General features: G+C 46.9%; 1 protein-coding gene across 4 annotated transcripts in view; it reads right to left on the bottom strand.

Annotated features, from left to right (window-relative positions):
• ATP11C (ATPase phospholipid transporting 11C) overlaps nt 1-14,611 on the bottom strand; it is a 219,872-nt gene that overhangs the window by 45,850 nt on the left and 159,411 nt on the right. For all 4 annotated transcript variants that reach the window (XM_055121800.1, XM_055121798.1, XM_055121797.1 and 1 more), the window contains exons 18-22: nt 13,447-13,628; nt 11,842-12,105; nt 6,633-6,807; nt 1,658-1,760; nt 666-811 (exon numbers count right to left, since the gene is read on the bottom strand). In XM_055121800.1, the coding sequence (XP_054977775.1) occupies nt 666-811; nt 1,658-1,760; nt 6,633-6,807; nt 11,842-12,105; nt 13,447-13,628 (870 nt within the window). The remainder of the gene's footprint in view (nt 1-665; nt 812-1,657; nt 1,761-6,632; nt 6,808-11,841; nt 12,106-13,446; nt 13,629-14,611) is intronic.

Here is a 14,611-nt window from a genome sequence, read left to right as displayed (position 1 = left end):
TGTGTCAGCTTCATGCAAGGCAAGTACCCTACCAACTAGGCTGCCTCTCAGGCCTGCAATATGTACATATTTTATTCTAAGCTATATAGAAATTGCTTGAAATTGATTTCTGAATCATGCAAGCAACCTCTATTTTGCTGACCACAGACAGCCAGAGAAATAAGAATAAAGGGGGAGGGAACTATAATAAAGCTGATTAGTTAGTTGCAAATGTTTTTATCACATTCTGTCTAACGCCAGTAATCCGATGGGTACCTTCAACCTGTCCAATGTGGATCAGTGGGAAAGAATGAGAAAAACAGACACAGAAGGAGAAAAACAAACACACAGGACTGTTCAAACTTTAGGGTCACCTGAGCAGCCCTCAGTGAGCTCAAAGAATTCAGTGGGTCCATGGAGAGCAGAGGCGGGATAGTCCCCACAGCCAACCAGCAGGCATCTTTAAAGCGTAAAGTCGCGACAGTATCCTATTAATTGTCCTCTGCATTGAAAAGACTCCAAGCTCTTTTCTTCTATTCTTTTGGGGTACATTTTGTTGATCCTGTTAGCTATTCTATGTTTTCCTTGGTACCTTTTTGCTTGCCCAGATCATATTCTAAAAGACCGAAAGCGGCGCTGTCCCAAGCTTAGGGTTTCTGTTAGGGGGATGATTTCCCTCAACATACCTTATAGAAGAAATATTGTACAAGGTGTGCTATTCTCACATAATAGAGATGTCCATGAGCCAGCAACAATTTCTTTAAATGCTTAAACTTTGGAACAGAGTAATCACTGTTTCTTGCTGCTTGGCGACCTTCTTTGCCTTTAATGCCTAAAAATCAAGAACATTTTGATACAGTGATTTTTTTACAGAATAAGAAAGCCTGAGTTTTTCCATATTTCTATTTGCTTATAATTCAGTTGCATAGGTTACCCTTTTGGCTTTTTTCCAGCAAAAAAAAGAAAAAAATCAACAGTGCCACTGATAATTTACCATAAAAAGAAAAAAGAAATGAAAAATGAAGGGCTGGGAATCCAGCTCACTGGTAAAGTGCATGATTCACATGTAGGAGACCTCTGGATGACACTCATGCACATACATACATATTTTCCTCTTCAATTTTAGCAATGACCTATTTATAACACCATAAATCACTTTACTTAGTTAGACCAATGCAAAAATTATCTGGAGAAACAATTTCTCTTCTTCCCTCTGAAGTCTGCTGCCAAACAGTAGCTGGCCAGGAGGAAAATGATGCAGGCTGCAGAAAAGCTGTTGCCAAGTGTCAATGTCTAAATTCAAGACTTAAAGCCCAACTACCCATCAATAAGGTCGGGAGAAAGAGAGTAGCATGACACGCAGCGGGGGGAAAATCAGTACCATTCCAGGACTATGGTCAAAGCAAGAGTTAATGAGTGGGTGGTTGGCATTATCTGGAGATTGGGGAAACGTATGCTCGTCTCTGCATTGCTCCCTTTTCACCTGGGGTGAGACTTTGGGCAGGACATGTGCCAGGATCAGAGGAAGCCCTTCTTTTAAGTAATAGTAAAACACTTGAATGTTTCCAGTTTCAGAGTGAAGACGAGCAACCAGCGAACAGTCCTCCTGGCACACTAGTCCCTCACTGGCAATGCAAGGCCCAGAGCTTACTGTTGCCGTCTCAAGGAGTTTTCTTACCTATTCCCACGTGGGATTCCAAGATCATACTGACATCATTAGCGCCGTCCCCTATGGACAAGGTTATGGGGCTGCCTTTCAGGTTTTTCACCATTCGGACAATCTAAAAAGTAGATACAAGTGAAGAAACAGAGAGAAGGTCAAGGCAGAGTGTACACATGCGCACACGGGTACAACAGTTTCAAATCTGCGGACATAGTCATTCAATATTAGACCAGAGTAGTGGCAAACACGTGTTCCTTCGGATTAGGTTTGAAATGAGTGACACTAAAGACTGGAAAGCTGGTTGGGGGAGTGGGTGACATGCCGAGACCACTGAAATCAAAGTAGGAAGAAAGAAAAGGACGCTTTGGTTAGCCTGCGCCTAGCTCTTCTCTTCCTGTGGACAGTCCCACATCCCCTGGGAACCCCTAGTCTGGTTTCAGGGACTTAACAGATAATCAATACTTGCACCTGCCTAACAGAAAACTAGACTTGATGAAACAGCTAACTGCCCAATCCCAATTGGCTTGGTCTTCTCATACACGGAGCTATGTTTAATAAAGATTTCACTGGAATTTTGATTGTGGGAGGTGGGCTTGAGCAAAACCTGGCAGTGCACAGGGCTTACTCTTGGCTCTGTGCTCAGGGGACCACTCATGGTGTCAAGGACCTAATGGAGGTTGGCTGCATGCAAGGCAAACGCCTTTCACCTATAAAGACTATGATCGAATCTTACAATCAGCTTCTCAAAAGGATGCCCGCAGTCTGGTACAAAGCCCAGCACTATGCGAGTGCTGCATCCAGGTGGGCTGCTGACACAGCCCATCTCCTTGTTATGTTCCTGGAATAGAAGATGAATAAAACCCTAATCCATGAACAAAATCACCCCCAGGGACAGCTGGATGAAATACTGCCCTCCCACCTGTGGGAAGATTTTGAAAAGCTTATATAACTTGATAGCGAAATAATAGCCTACGCCAATTCTGTCCTCACACTGGCCCTCTCACTGGACACAAATCAAACCCGTTTTCAACCTAACTGATGATTAAAAATACTTTTTTTATGAGATTCAGCCATCCTGCAGTCTTCCTTTAAGCCAGGTTCCATCAGATTTTAGTTGCATTAAATAGATCACTAAAAAAAAAATCCCACAAAAATCTCACTTCTAGTTCCATTTAACACACACAAAAAAATGATGTTACCAGGAAATACTCCGTGCCCTCTAAGGCCTTTTTGAAAAGTTTCTAATATATTCAGAAACCATCTGAGTGAAGAGTCTAGGAGAAAATGAAGGAGCTGGCCGTGAATTAGTGTTCGATGGGTTATGCCCGAGAAGGAGCGCTGTCTGCTCCACTGTGCAGGACTTATTTGCCCCCTCGAGGAAGCAAAATTGCAGCCAAGGAAGATCAAGAGCTGGCCATAAAATAAGCAAAGTGGCAGCTTCGGCATAAAAAATGCAGGCTGAAAAAAATTAAAGCACACCTTGTGGAATGATGAAAGGGTATATGGTAATAGACTACACACTCATAGAAGATGCAAACAGGTAAACATGGAAGCTCCTGCAGAACCTCGGGTCGCCTGGATTAAGAACTCTTCTGTCGCTAGAACAGCATTATGCAAAAGAAATCAATTTACTGATTAACTGCAACTATGTGCAATACAATGTGAGCTCATTCCGCACAAAGATCTCAGGCTTGGCTGGATGCCTTCTGCAGCATTTGATGATGGACTGGGAGAGATCAGGCATAAATACCAGAATATTAGGTAGCCAGATGAGTAGCTAACCAAAGGCACCACTGCCCAAGTAGCAACCATGATCATCTTAGTTTAGAGAACACTATATGGCAAAGTGATGGAAAGAGTCTACAAAAGGAAGTCATTTGATCTAAATTAAGAAAGAGAGGCAAGGACAGAGGAGGTTGGAAGAGCATTTCAGGAAAGACGGCAAGTTCTAAAGTGGAGTTTGTTAAACCAGGGGCTAACTGATGTGAGGACCAGGAAAAATCATTTTAAAGTAAATTTCCAATTTAGGATCAGGAAATGTTTGATTTGTATACCTACTCCAGAGACCGGGGGTGATGTGAAACTTTCCTCTTATCCCAAAAAGGGCTGTGCATGGAAAGAGAAGCCCTACTCCTCATTCCAGATGAGGAAATTCTGTGAGAAAAAACGTTGGAAGGTATGTGGCAGGGACACATGGCTGTGGGTGGGTGGGGGGGACGCAGGCACTGGGCGTGGGGCTGGGCACCATAACCATCAAGCTGCATTTGGGACAAACAGGGTTAAGCCCCAGGTTGAAGCGGAGTCATCTACCCTTCGTGCTAAACGAGAAGGAAATTGTGTGAGCTAGTATGTGTGACGGGAGATGTGATGCCTCTGGAAGGTGAGGTGTTTGCTGAGCTGGAGAGAGTCAAGCAGGTAAGATGCTTGCCTTGTATGCAGTTCACCCGGGTTCAATCCTGACACTGCACAGGGTGTCCTGAGCACTGTCAGACGTGCTTCCTGACCACAGAACTAGGAGTAATAAGCCTCAGGCACAGTCAGGTATGGGCCCAAAACAGAGGAGGGACCAGAGTGATAGTGCAGGATTGGTCCTTGATCCCTAGCATCCCATATGGTCCCCCAAGCCCCACCAGGAGTTAACTCTTGAATGTAGTAACCCCTGAGCATTGCTGAGTGTGACTCAGGAGGGAGGTGAGGAGAGAAGTGGGGAGGGGAGGAAACAGGGAGGGGGGTTGGGAAGGGTAGAGCAAGGGAGGGGAAGGAGAGAGGAGAAGAGGGGTCATGGGGGATAGGGGAAGGGATAAGGAGATAGAAGCGAATGGAGGGAAAGGAGAGGGGAGGGAAAAGACAGGGAGGGGGAGGATGGAGGGGGGAAGGGATGGCAGGTAGTGTGGGAAAAAGACTAAAGGATAACAGGGCAGACACTGGTGTGGCACTTAAATCAAGCACTCTGGGAAGATCCTTGACTAGGCTGAAGGGAAAAAGCTTTAAAAGACATCACCCAGCTGGGACAGAGAAGGTATCACTAAGTCAATGATGGTTGGAGGGATCGCTCGGGATGGGAAATGTGTGCTGAAAGTAGATAAAAGACCGAACATGATGGCCTCTCAGTATCTGCATTGCAAACCATAAACAAAAACAAAAGGCGCCATCAATTGCCAGTGGTTTGATCTCACTGGCAAAGATAGCAAAACCCAAAATAAAACAAATGAAATACAAATATGAAAACAAGAAAATGCCATCCAAACGGGAGCTGGAACAACAGGACAGGCCAATCATATCAGTATTGAGCAAGGCCAGAGGATCAACAGTCATTTGGAGACGCAGGACACAACTGCCAAAAGGCAGCCATACCAGACACAGTGACAAGGGGACACAACAAACTACCTGGAAGGAGAAAATGGTAAGATCTGTCTTGGACACTAAAATGTAATCTGACGGGGCAAAGTCCATGGGGAACCACTGAGTAGGCAGTTAGAAATCAGACTGAGCATCCGGGCGAAGCCAGGACCTGAGGTATGTCAATGGGCGTTGGAGAAATCGACGTGCTCATCCAGAAAGGCTGGGAAGACTCAGCCTGGAAAACACCTGACACTCAGGGAACAGATACAGACTGAATCAAAACAAACAGGCTCTCACTATGACTAAGAGAATTGGAAATGATCGCTCTGGATAAGAACTGCGTGCTGAAAGTGGGTGAGAGAGCAAGCATGATAACCTCTCAGGATCTGTACTGCAAACCATAATGCCCGAAAGCAGGGGACATGGTGCGAGGAGGAGGGAGGGAGGGAGGGTGGGAAAGGGAGAGGGAGAGGGAGAGGGAGAGGGAGAGGGAGAGAGAGAGAGAGGGAGAGAGAGCGAGAGCGGAAAGTGCCTGCCATAGATACAGGCTGGGTGGTGGGTGGTGGGAGGGAAACTGGGGACATTGGTGTGGGAAATGTACACTGGAGAGATAGGTGTTGGAACACTGTATGACTGAAACCCAACATGAATAGCTTTGTAATTATGTATTTCATGGTGATTCAATTAAAACAAAGCACTATAGCACTATCATCCCATTGTTCATTGATTTGCTCGAACGGGCACCAGTAACGTCTCCATTGTGAGACTTGTTGTAACTGTTTTTGGCATATTGAATATGCCACGGGTAGCTTGCCAGGCTCTGCCGTGTGGGCAGGATACTCTCAGTAGCTTGCTGGGCTCTCCAAGAGGGGCGGAGAAATCGAACCCGGTTCGGTCATGTGCAAGGCAAACGCCCTAGCCGCTGTGCTATTGCTCCAGTCCAATTAAATCGCTCCAATTAAAACAAAATAAAACAAAACAAAAAACAGGTCCTGGGTGATCAAGGACTGGAGGCTGATGGAAGCTGACAGAAACAAAAGAGGAAAGTTGTTCAGGAGAGTACAGCTGGGCCTGGGAGACAGCCCAAAGGCTGAGCACAGGTTCTTCCAGGCAGGAGCCCCAGGTTCGATCCCTGGCACTACATGGTCCCCTGAGCACCACTGGGAGCAACCCTGAGTATGGCGCCAATTGGGCAATTTGGCTACGGCGAGAAAGAAAGGGATCAAGGAGAACGAGAATCCGATTCATCCTGTCAACTGCAGGAGAGAAATGAGCAGGATGGAAGATGGCACAACGGCTTGGCAGAGGTCACCACTCCCCATTGCACCAGCCAACAGAACACAGGTGACAGCAGACAGAAGACAGGAGAGCTGGGAGATGGGCAACGGGGCATCAGACACCCATCAGAGACGTCGGAAGGCGAGGAGCTGATGGCCACCTTCTAGACACAACCCCGCGGGGATGGATTTCAATCAGATTCGGTGTGGGACATTGGGGGTCTGGTGTTGGGGGTCCAAGACTCTGGTGTTGGACCACAACGCAGCTGCAGCGAGGCTCCCTGAAGACGAGCCGTGGACCCCCCGGAAGCGAACATTTGCACACACGCCTTCAGAACAGCCCCGAGACGCGCGAAGCAGCATCCAGGTACCTGGGCTTTCTGTAAGGGCGCCATCCGACAGCACAGCACGGCCGTGCACTTCATACAGATTTGTAGGAAGATCGTTTTGTAGTTGTTAGAGCCAGAGTCTTGACTAGAATTTAATATGAGGGAGAGTGTGGAGCCATCGATGATGAGTCCGTATTCCTGGTGCTCTGTCCACGCTCTGCGAAAGGAAAGCCATGCTGCGTTAGAGTCTGTGGTGTTGGCATTTAGGCATCCAATACATAGATGCTTGTTCTCTGACCAGAAACAAGAGGGGCCGAGACAAAAGCCATCATTAGTCTGATTCCTATACCTGCAAATTCTATTTTCCGCTTTGGGTTTGTGGGCCAACCCGGCGGTGCTCAGGGCTTCCTATCCCGGCTATGTACTCAGGAACACTCTTGGTGGTTCCAGAGGGACCAAATGGGGTGCTGGGGATCGGACCCATGTTGGCTGCATGCAAGGCAAACTCCCTACCTGCTGTGCTTTCTCTCCGGCCCCTAAGCCTACACATTCTAACGAAGCCACTTTCCCTAGTAACGACCCACAGAGTCTCCCCCCTGCTTCTCAGCTGCCCATACAGATTGCGAGAACTTCTAAGGGTCTACAAAGAATGGAATGACTAGCTGGTCTCTGGATAAGCAATGCAACAAGATGGGGCAGAGGCGCATGTGGGCAATTTCTTTTTTCTTTTTTCTTTTTTTTTTGCTTTTTTGGGTCACACCCGGCAATGCTCAGGAGTTACTCCTGACTCTGCATTCAGGAATCACCCCTGGCAGTGCTCAGGGGACCATATGGGATGCTGGGAATTGAACCCGGGTCAGCTGCGTGCAAGGCAAACGCCCTACCCACTGTGCTATCACTCCAGCCCCATCATGTGGGCAATTTCTAGAAAAGTGCCCTGTCCAAGGGCTAACCACACACAAATAAGCATAGTTGGGGCAGGCCTTGGTTGTAGGTGGGTATGATTTTGCTTTTTAATTTTTGTTTTGGGGCCACACCTACCCGTGCTCAGGCTTACTCCTGACTCTGGGTTTAGGGGTCCAACCTGGTTATGCTTGGGGGATCTCTTGGGTTGCTGGGGATAGAAACTGGGGGGTCAGCAGCATGCCAGGCAAGTGCTACTAACAGCACTGGTCCCTTAGGTAGGTTACGTTATTCCAAACTCTGCAGCTGGCACTCACGCAGAGCCAGGACCATGAGACAGTAGGTGCTGGAAAGACCAAAGTAACAGGCATCAACTTATTTCAGAACCACATACAGGGAAACACTGATAAGTGAGAAAATTTTACTAATTAGCAGTGCATTTTTTGGCAATGAGTGGGCGGGGGGGATTATTCAATTTTTTGCTCTGGGAATCTTGGGTACCATTTCTTGAACCGCTATAGTGGAAGCATTAAACCCAGCAGGGCCCCATATTATAATTCAGTTGTCATTTTCTGCTTCTCAAAGTTTCATATTTGAAAGAATCTTGTTAAGATTCCTGGGGATCTTGTTCAACCGGTATATGAATGAGGAGGCTTGGGGTCGGCCGTGAGTGTCTGCATTTCTAATAAGCTTCTGCAGGAAACAGAGCTGCTGTTCTCCAGCCTAACTGCCTGTTGCGAGCCCCTGATTCCTCACGCTTGCTTATCCCCTTACTTCTTCGGCGAACATGGCTGACACTACAGTATCTTCAATTTACTCATGTTTTGCTTCCTAAATTTTTTTCTGCTGAAAGAGGTTTTTTTTTTGGGGGGGGGGTGCACACTGGCAGCGTTCATGGGCTACTCCTGGCTCTGTGTTCAGAACTAAGCCCAGGAACCATACCAAGTACCAGGGACAGGACCTGGGCTCAGCCGCCTGCAAGGCAAGCATGAACCCTGTGGTCCTGCTTCCTAGCTGCTGAGGATGGATGCCTTACTGGCTAATTATGACTAGGGGCCTCCAAGGCTCCCAAAGGCTTAGAACACATGGCTTGCACGGGGTGGCCCTAGTTTGATCCTCAGCCCTGCAGGTCGACCCGTCCTTAGCACCAGCTGGGTATGGCCCTGGTGACCTTTCCGCCCCAGCACTGCTGGGCCTGAGCAGCTGCACCACTGAAGAGATGGAGCCACACACAGGAGAGCAGACGCAGACACCTTCTTTGCCGCCTTCCTCCCAGACTTGGCTGCAGAGAACAGTGGCCCAATAACCAGCAATCTCAGGGCTTGAGTGATCAGACAGCGGGGAGGGTGTTTGCCTTGCATGTGGCTGACCCGGGTCCGATCCCTGGCATCCCATCCGGTCCCCCGAGCACCGCCAGGAGTAACTCCTGAATGCAGAGCCAGGAGGAACCCCTGAGCATTGCCATGTGTGACACCAAAAATAAATAGATAAATAAATAAATAAATAAACAAATAAATAAATAAATAAATAAATAAATAAGTAACCAGCAATCTCTGTGAACACTCAAGCCTCGGGTCATACAGAAGAATGGAAAGAATCAATCATCTAGGAATACAGAAAATCTCATTAGGGCGACAGAGACAATAGAGACGCATGTGTGTGCGCACACAAATGCGTGTGCGCGCACACACACACACACACTATCTCTCTATCTCTATCTCTATCTCTCTCTCTTTTTCTCTCTCTCTCTCATGCAACAATGATTGGGACAACAAACACACCCAGGGCAAGACTAGTGGCTTCCTGGTGAGGTGACCCTGCCAATCAACTTGAAGTACAGCAGAAAGGGGGAAGACGAGTATGTGGGCAGTGATAGGTCAGGGAGGCTAGGCCAGGGGAGCAAAGCCACTTCAGTCAATGCCTGATTCTTCAGAGAATTTTCGAGCAGGGCTGCAGGACTCAGCGTGCAAGGTCCAGCAGAGGGGCCTGAGGAGGAGGAAGGAAGAGTGGCCCTCTGGTATGGAGCACCGCTGGGAACGTGGGTAGGGTTTGGGAGCTGGGCCCAGGCCGTGAAGGGGGCCGTCCCCTGAACTTGACTATGTTGGCACTCTAATCCCAGAATCCTGACGCCCCAGAAGTGGGAGCAATCCATTGCCGTTGCTTCGGTCACCAGTCTATGTATTCTGCTGTGGTAGCCAAGCAGACTCAAACAAATGGACAAATGAAATATATGCACTCTGGACAGCTTTTAGATGTACCATTTGGTGAAGGAGAGGCTGGGGCCATTCATAAGACCCTGTTTTTACTTTCACTGGAGTCCAAGTAGCAGAAGAATAACAGCTGTTTGAGGCCGGGCCAGAGCCCCACCAATGTGGGCCATTCATTTTTCTAAAAAGTTTATTAAAACTCTAAGAGATGGGAATTCAGATAAAACCTAGTTGTTAAGAGCAGGAACTATGGAACTGGATTCAGCCCATCCATTATTAACCATCTGACACGAGCCATTTCCTCTCTCTAAATCTCAGTTCCCGACATGGAAACAATGAACCAAGTCTTACTGGGGAGTTCTCCATAATGAGTGAGAGTAATGACAGAAAGTACTCCACAATGTTCCTAGGTCATAAACGCTGAAGGAATTAGAAGGAGGGGGTGCTGCAGAGATAGTGCAGGGGCAAGGTGCGTGTGGCCCAACTCAGCTTGACCCCCAGCACTGCACACCTGCCCAAAGATCACATGGAGTGATGGCGAGCCCAGAGCTCCGGGCACCCCTCGAGAACCACTAGCTAAGCGTGGCCCCAACCTCCCCACCACCTAAGCCAACAGAAAGGAAACATGAGTGGGCCACAAGTACTAGAGCAGATGGCCTGCATGCATCAGGCACACAATGGCCTTTATAATGGCCGTAGCACTTCTTCTTCACTTCCATCCTGTTGTTCATCGATTTGCTCAAGCGGGCACCAGTAACATCTCCATTGTGAGACTTGTTGTTACTGTTTTTGGCATATCGAATACACCACAGGTAGCTTGCCAGGCTCTCCCTTGTGGGCATAATGGCCTTATGTGGTACATAATGCTCAGGTACCACTGGGCGTGGCCCCACAACCAATCAGGAGAAGAAAAAGGGAAATGGAAAATGGCATTATTTAGGAGTCTCTGGGTTTACTGCAGGCCACTGGATGGTATTCTAAAACTAAAGAGGAACTTGATTTGGTTGAGGAAAATTCATTCCAGTCATTGGTTTAGGCATGGAATGAGACTGGCCTGTGGCTTTCCCTTAGAACCTCAGGTTCCAGAAGTTCTGGGGAAGGAGGGAGTGTTAGAAAGCAGGAGCTTAAGTGGCCACTTAACAAGGGTTTGAGTTTCTGAGGAATGAAGAACCACACACTGAAAATAGTTCCAGGACCTCAAAATAGGGGGAAACTTATAGATAATGATCTTTCACTTTTAAATTTTTTGGTTTGGAGTCACACCCAGCAATGCTCAGGGTTTATTTCTGGCTCAGCACTCAGGCATCACTCCTGTTGTTACTCAGGGACCACATGGGATTCCAGAGATCAATCCCAGGTCAGCCATGTGCATGGTAAACACCCTACCCCCTGTACTATTGCTCGGGCCCTGACAATGCTTTTAAAAAATTATTATTATAGGGGACTGGAACAATAGTACATCGGATAGGGGCATTTGCCTTTCATGCAGCGGACCCGCGTTCAATTCCCAGCATCCCATATGGTCTCCCAAGCACCGTCAGGAGTAATTCCTGAGTGCAGGAGACAGGAGTAACCCCTGTGCATCGCCAGGTGTGACCCAAAAATTTAAAAAAAATAAAAAGTATTATTACATTCCATTTTAAGAGACTAGGAAAAGAAATAATTTTTCTGTAACACAGGGCCAGGACAGAGCTAAATACCCAGACTTAACTTAAACTACAGTTTTTAAATCTTAGGAAGTGCAGGATCTCTCTCGCGCTCTCTCTCAGGCCGCACTTTCAGTGGTGCTCAGAGTTTATACTCGCAGCCCTATGCTAGGGATCCCTCCTGGCACTCTGGGGACTGAGCATGGGGGTCGGCCACTTACATTTTTTTAAGTTAAATAAACTTAAATACAAAATTAGGTTTAAGGTTTTTCTTCAACTCAAATTGGAGAGAACTTTTCTATTTGCTCTTAAATTAATGGAGAGGTGACAAGCAATTGCTGGTACCCCATGCCTCGGGGAAGGTCTGAACGATGGAGGATAAAACAGCAGTAAGCAGAGACCGATGAATCACCGAACACAGAGCCCACTGCTAGAGGGACTGGGCTTGGCCCGGGGATTTATGGCTCAAGACAAGGAACGCAGGCGCATTCTTACTTTTTAAGGCTTCTAGTACTTTTAGGAAATTCATGCAGCAACTTCTTCCGATACTCGATCAGCAGCTCATGTAAGCGATCTTCCTTCCTTTCGCTTTCTTCGACGGTTTTTGCAGTCAGCTCCAGGAGGTCAGTGCTGGTCTGGAACAGGCGGCAGGCATAGCAGGTGGATTTAGCCGTTTCCATCTTGTCCCCGGTGAGGACCCAGACTTTCAGGCCTGCAGCGTGCAGCGCTTCGATGGTCTCCGCCGCTTGATCTTGGAGCCTGGAATCAACAAGAGCAAATCTTGTTAGCCTTGAAGCTCCCTGACAGGGATGCTGCAGGAAGGCTTGTTAAGAAATAAGCTTCCACACAATGTGGAAAGCCGACACGCTATCACAGTTGGTTTTCTTATCTAGGCTGCAGTCCTTCTCCAAATGCTATTTCTGGCATACTTTTCCTTGTTAAAGGGAACTGCAAACAGTGAGGGTTAAACAGGCTCGTGCCATCTCTTAAGGTAATTGGCACCTGACGGCAGAAGGGAGAATGAGAACCATCACTTTCAGCAACAATGCTTAAGAAATTCACCAAACATTCTCATCTACCGTCACTTTGGCATACTTCATGGTAATGCATGCCACACCCTGATCCAAAAGTGGAAGGGCCAGGGCCCTTCAAATTGGACACTGACGGAGATTACTGAATCTCCATCTCCTAAGAGCTAAGGGTAAAATAAACATTGATGAATTGCGAGTGAGAGTTTAAGCGTTCTTGCGCAGAGCAAGGATGGAGGAGTGATACTTTCTCTGAGTTCGTCTCATCGGAGAGTAATAATGAAATCAGGCCACGTGAATACTACTGGGATGTCAAAGCACTGTCCCATGTGGCTGAGTAGACATTTGAAACTTCTTGCTGGTCAAGTTTCAGAATTTACATCTATATGTTGTTATAAAATTCCCAAAAGAGGGGCCAGAGCTATAGTACATCAGGCAGGGTGCTTGCCTTACACACGACCGACCTGGGTTCAATCCCCAGCATCCCATATGGTCCCCCTAGCCCTGCCAGGAGTCATCCCTGACAACAGAGCCAGGCTTGAGTCCTGAGCATCGCTGAGTATGAGCCAAAAAAATCTTCTTTCAGCCTGTTCCTATCTCCAGTCACAGTGGGCAAAGACCAGCCTGGAGAGCTAAAACGAATTACATGAAAGCCAATGACTTTAAAGTATGCAACAATATACTCTGGTCTGTGAAAGCTAATAGATCAGCTCTTGCTGGTATTTGCACCACCCTGAATTTCCTTTCTACTCACCCTGTCTGCCCAAATGGTGTGTGTTCTCCGCAAGCCTTCTCAAACTCAAGCTACTAGCAAGCAAAGCCCCCCACAGAGCAAGGCTCTGTCACCAAAATCTGCATAAATAGATTGATGACAAGCTACTCAGCTGACAGGTTCACTGTTCGAGGTCATAGGGATTTAATTTTAAAACGATCACCACAAACAGTTCAAAACCTGCCACGGAGACAAAGCGAACACGAAGACTTTAAACCTTGAGAACAAATTACAAATCGGGACCATGCCCACAGTAAATGACTGGCCGCTGAAATAACAGGAGTATCATTTTCTAATTACTTGTCTTCCACGGCCGTAGCTCCAATTAAATTCATGTTCGTCTCAATATCATCAAAAACCTTCTCCATTTTTTCTTCTCGGTCTTGCAAGGCCATTTTGGCCTCGATGAGCTGTCTGTTAATTGCTTCATATTCATCTGGAGCAAGTTCTTTGTAGGCTACACAAAGTGTCCGATATCCATCCTAGAAGCAAAGGATGGGACCTCTAGTTATACAAGGAACAAATGGGGGAAAAATCACATTGTCTCATTATGTACAGGAGGGGTACCAACATATTTTTACTTTTAGAAAAAAGAGAATAACAGATTATAACCAAAGGGAACATTCAGTTAGGTTTAGAATTGGGGCCAGAGATGCAGTACAGCAGGCAGAGAGCTTGCATTGCATGCAGCTGACCCGGGTTCGAGCTCCAGCATCCCATATGGTCACCTGCACATCACCAGAAGTAATTCCAGGAAGAAGCCCTGAGCATAGCCGCTCCCACCCCAAATAAAAAACACAAACTCAAGTCAGTTAGGTCAGTTAGGTTTAGAATAATAGAATATTAGTTCTGATGGTAAAACGAAAATGCAGAACAGATGGTTAGGAGATACCTCTGAAGGCCTGAGGTGCATGCTTTCCATGGGGAAAGACCAGGTTTTGATACCTGGGACCAATAGTTCCCCAGGCAATGCTGGGGGTGACCTCTGGGCACTGCTGGGATTATTTTTATTTATTTTTATTGAATCACCGTGAGATACAGCTATAAAACTTTCATGTTTGAGTTTCAGTCCTACAATGATCAAACACCCATCCCTCCACCAAGTGCACATTCTCTACCACCAATGTCCCCAGTATACGACTCTTTCCAACTCTCCCCCTGCCTATATGGCAATTTCCCCCATACTCTCTCTCTCTCTACTTTTGGGCATTATGGTTTACATTATAGATTCCGAGAGGTTATCACATTGGGTCCTTTATCTACTTTCACTGCTGGAATTATTATCTGCCCCATCTTACCCACTTCCAGTCCTCAGAAAAAAAATTTTAAAAAAGAAAACCCTTCAAAGTTGCAAATTATAAACAGAAACTTGGTCCTGGAAAACAACTCATAATAAAATATGGAATGTACTATTACCAAACCTCACTACAAAAATCGAGCTTAAAAGCAAGGTCCAACTCATAGC

This window comes from Sorex araneus, chromosome X (genome assembly GCF_027595985.1).
Source record: "Sorex araneus isolate mSorAra2 chromosome X, mSorAra2.pri, whole genome shotgun sequence".
Classification (NCBI taxonomy): Eukaryota; Metazoa; Chordata; class Mammalia; order Eulipotyphla; family Soricidae; genus Sorex; species Sorex araneus.
This window is presented reverse-complemented; position numbering and strand designations above follow the sequence as displayed.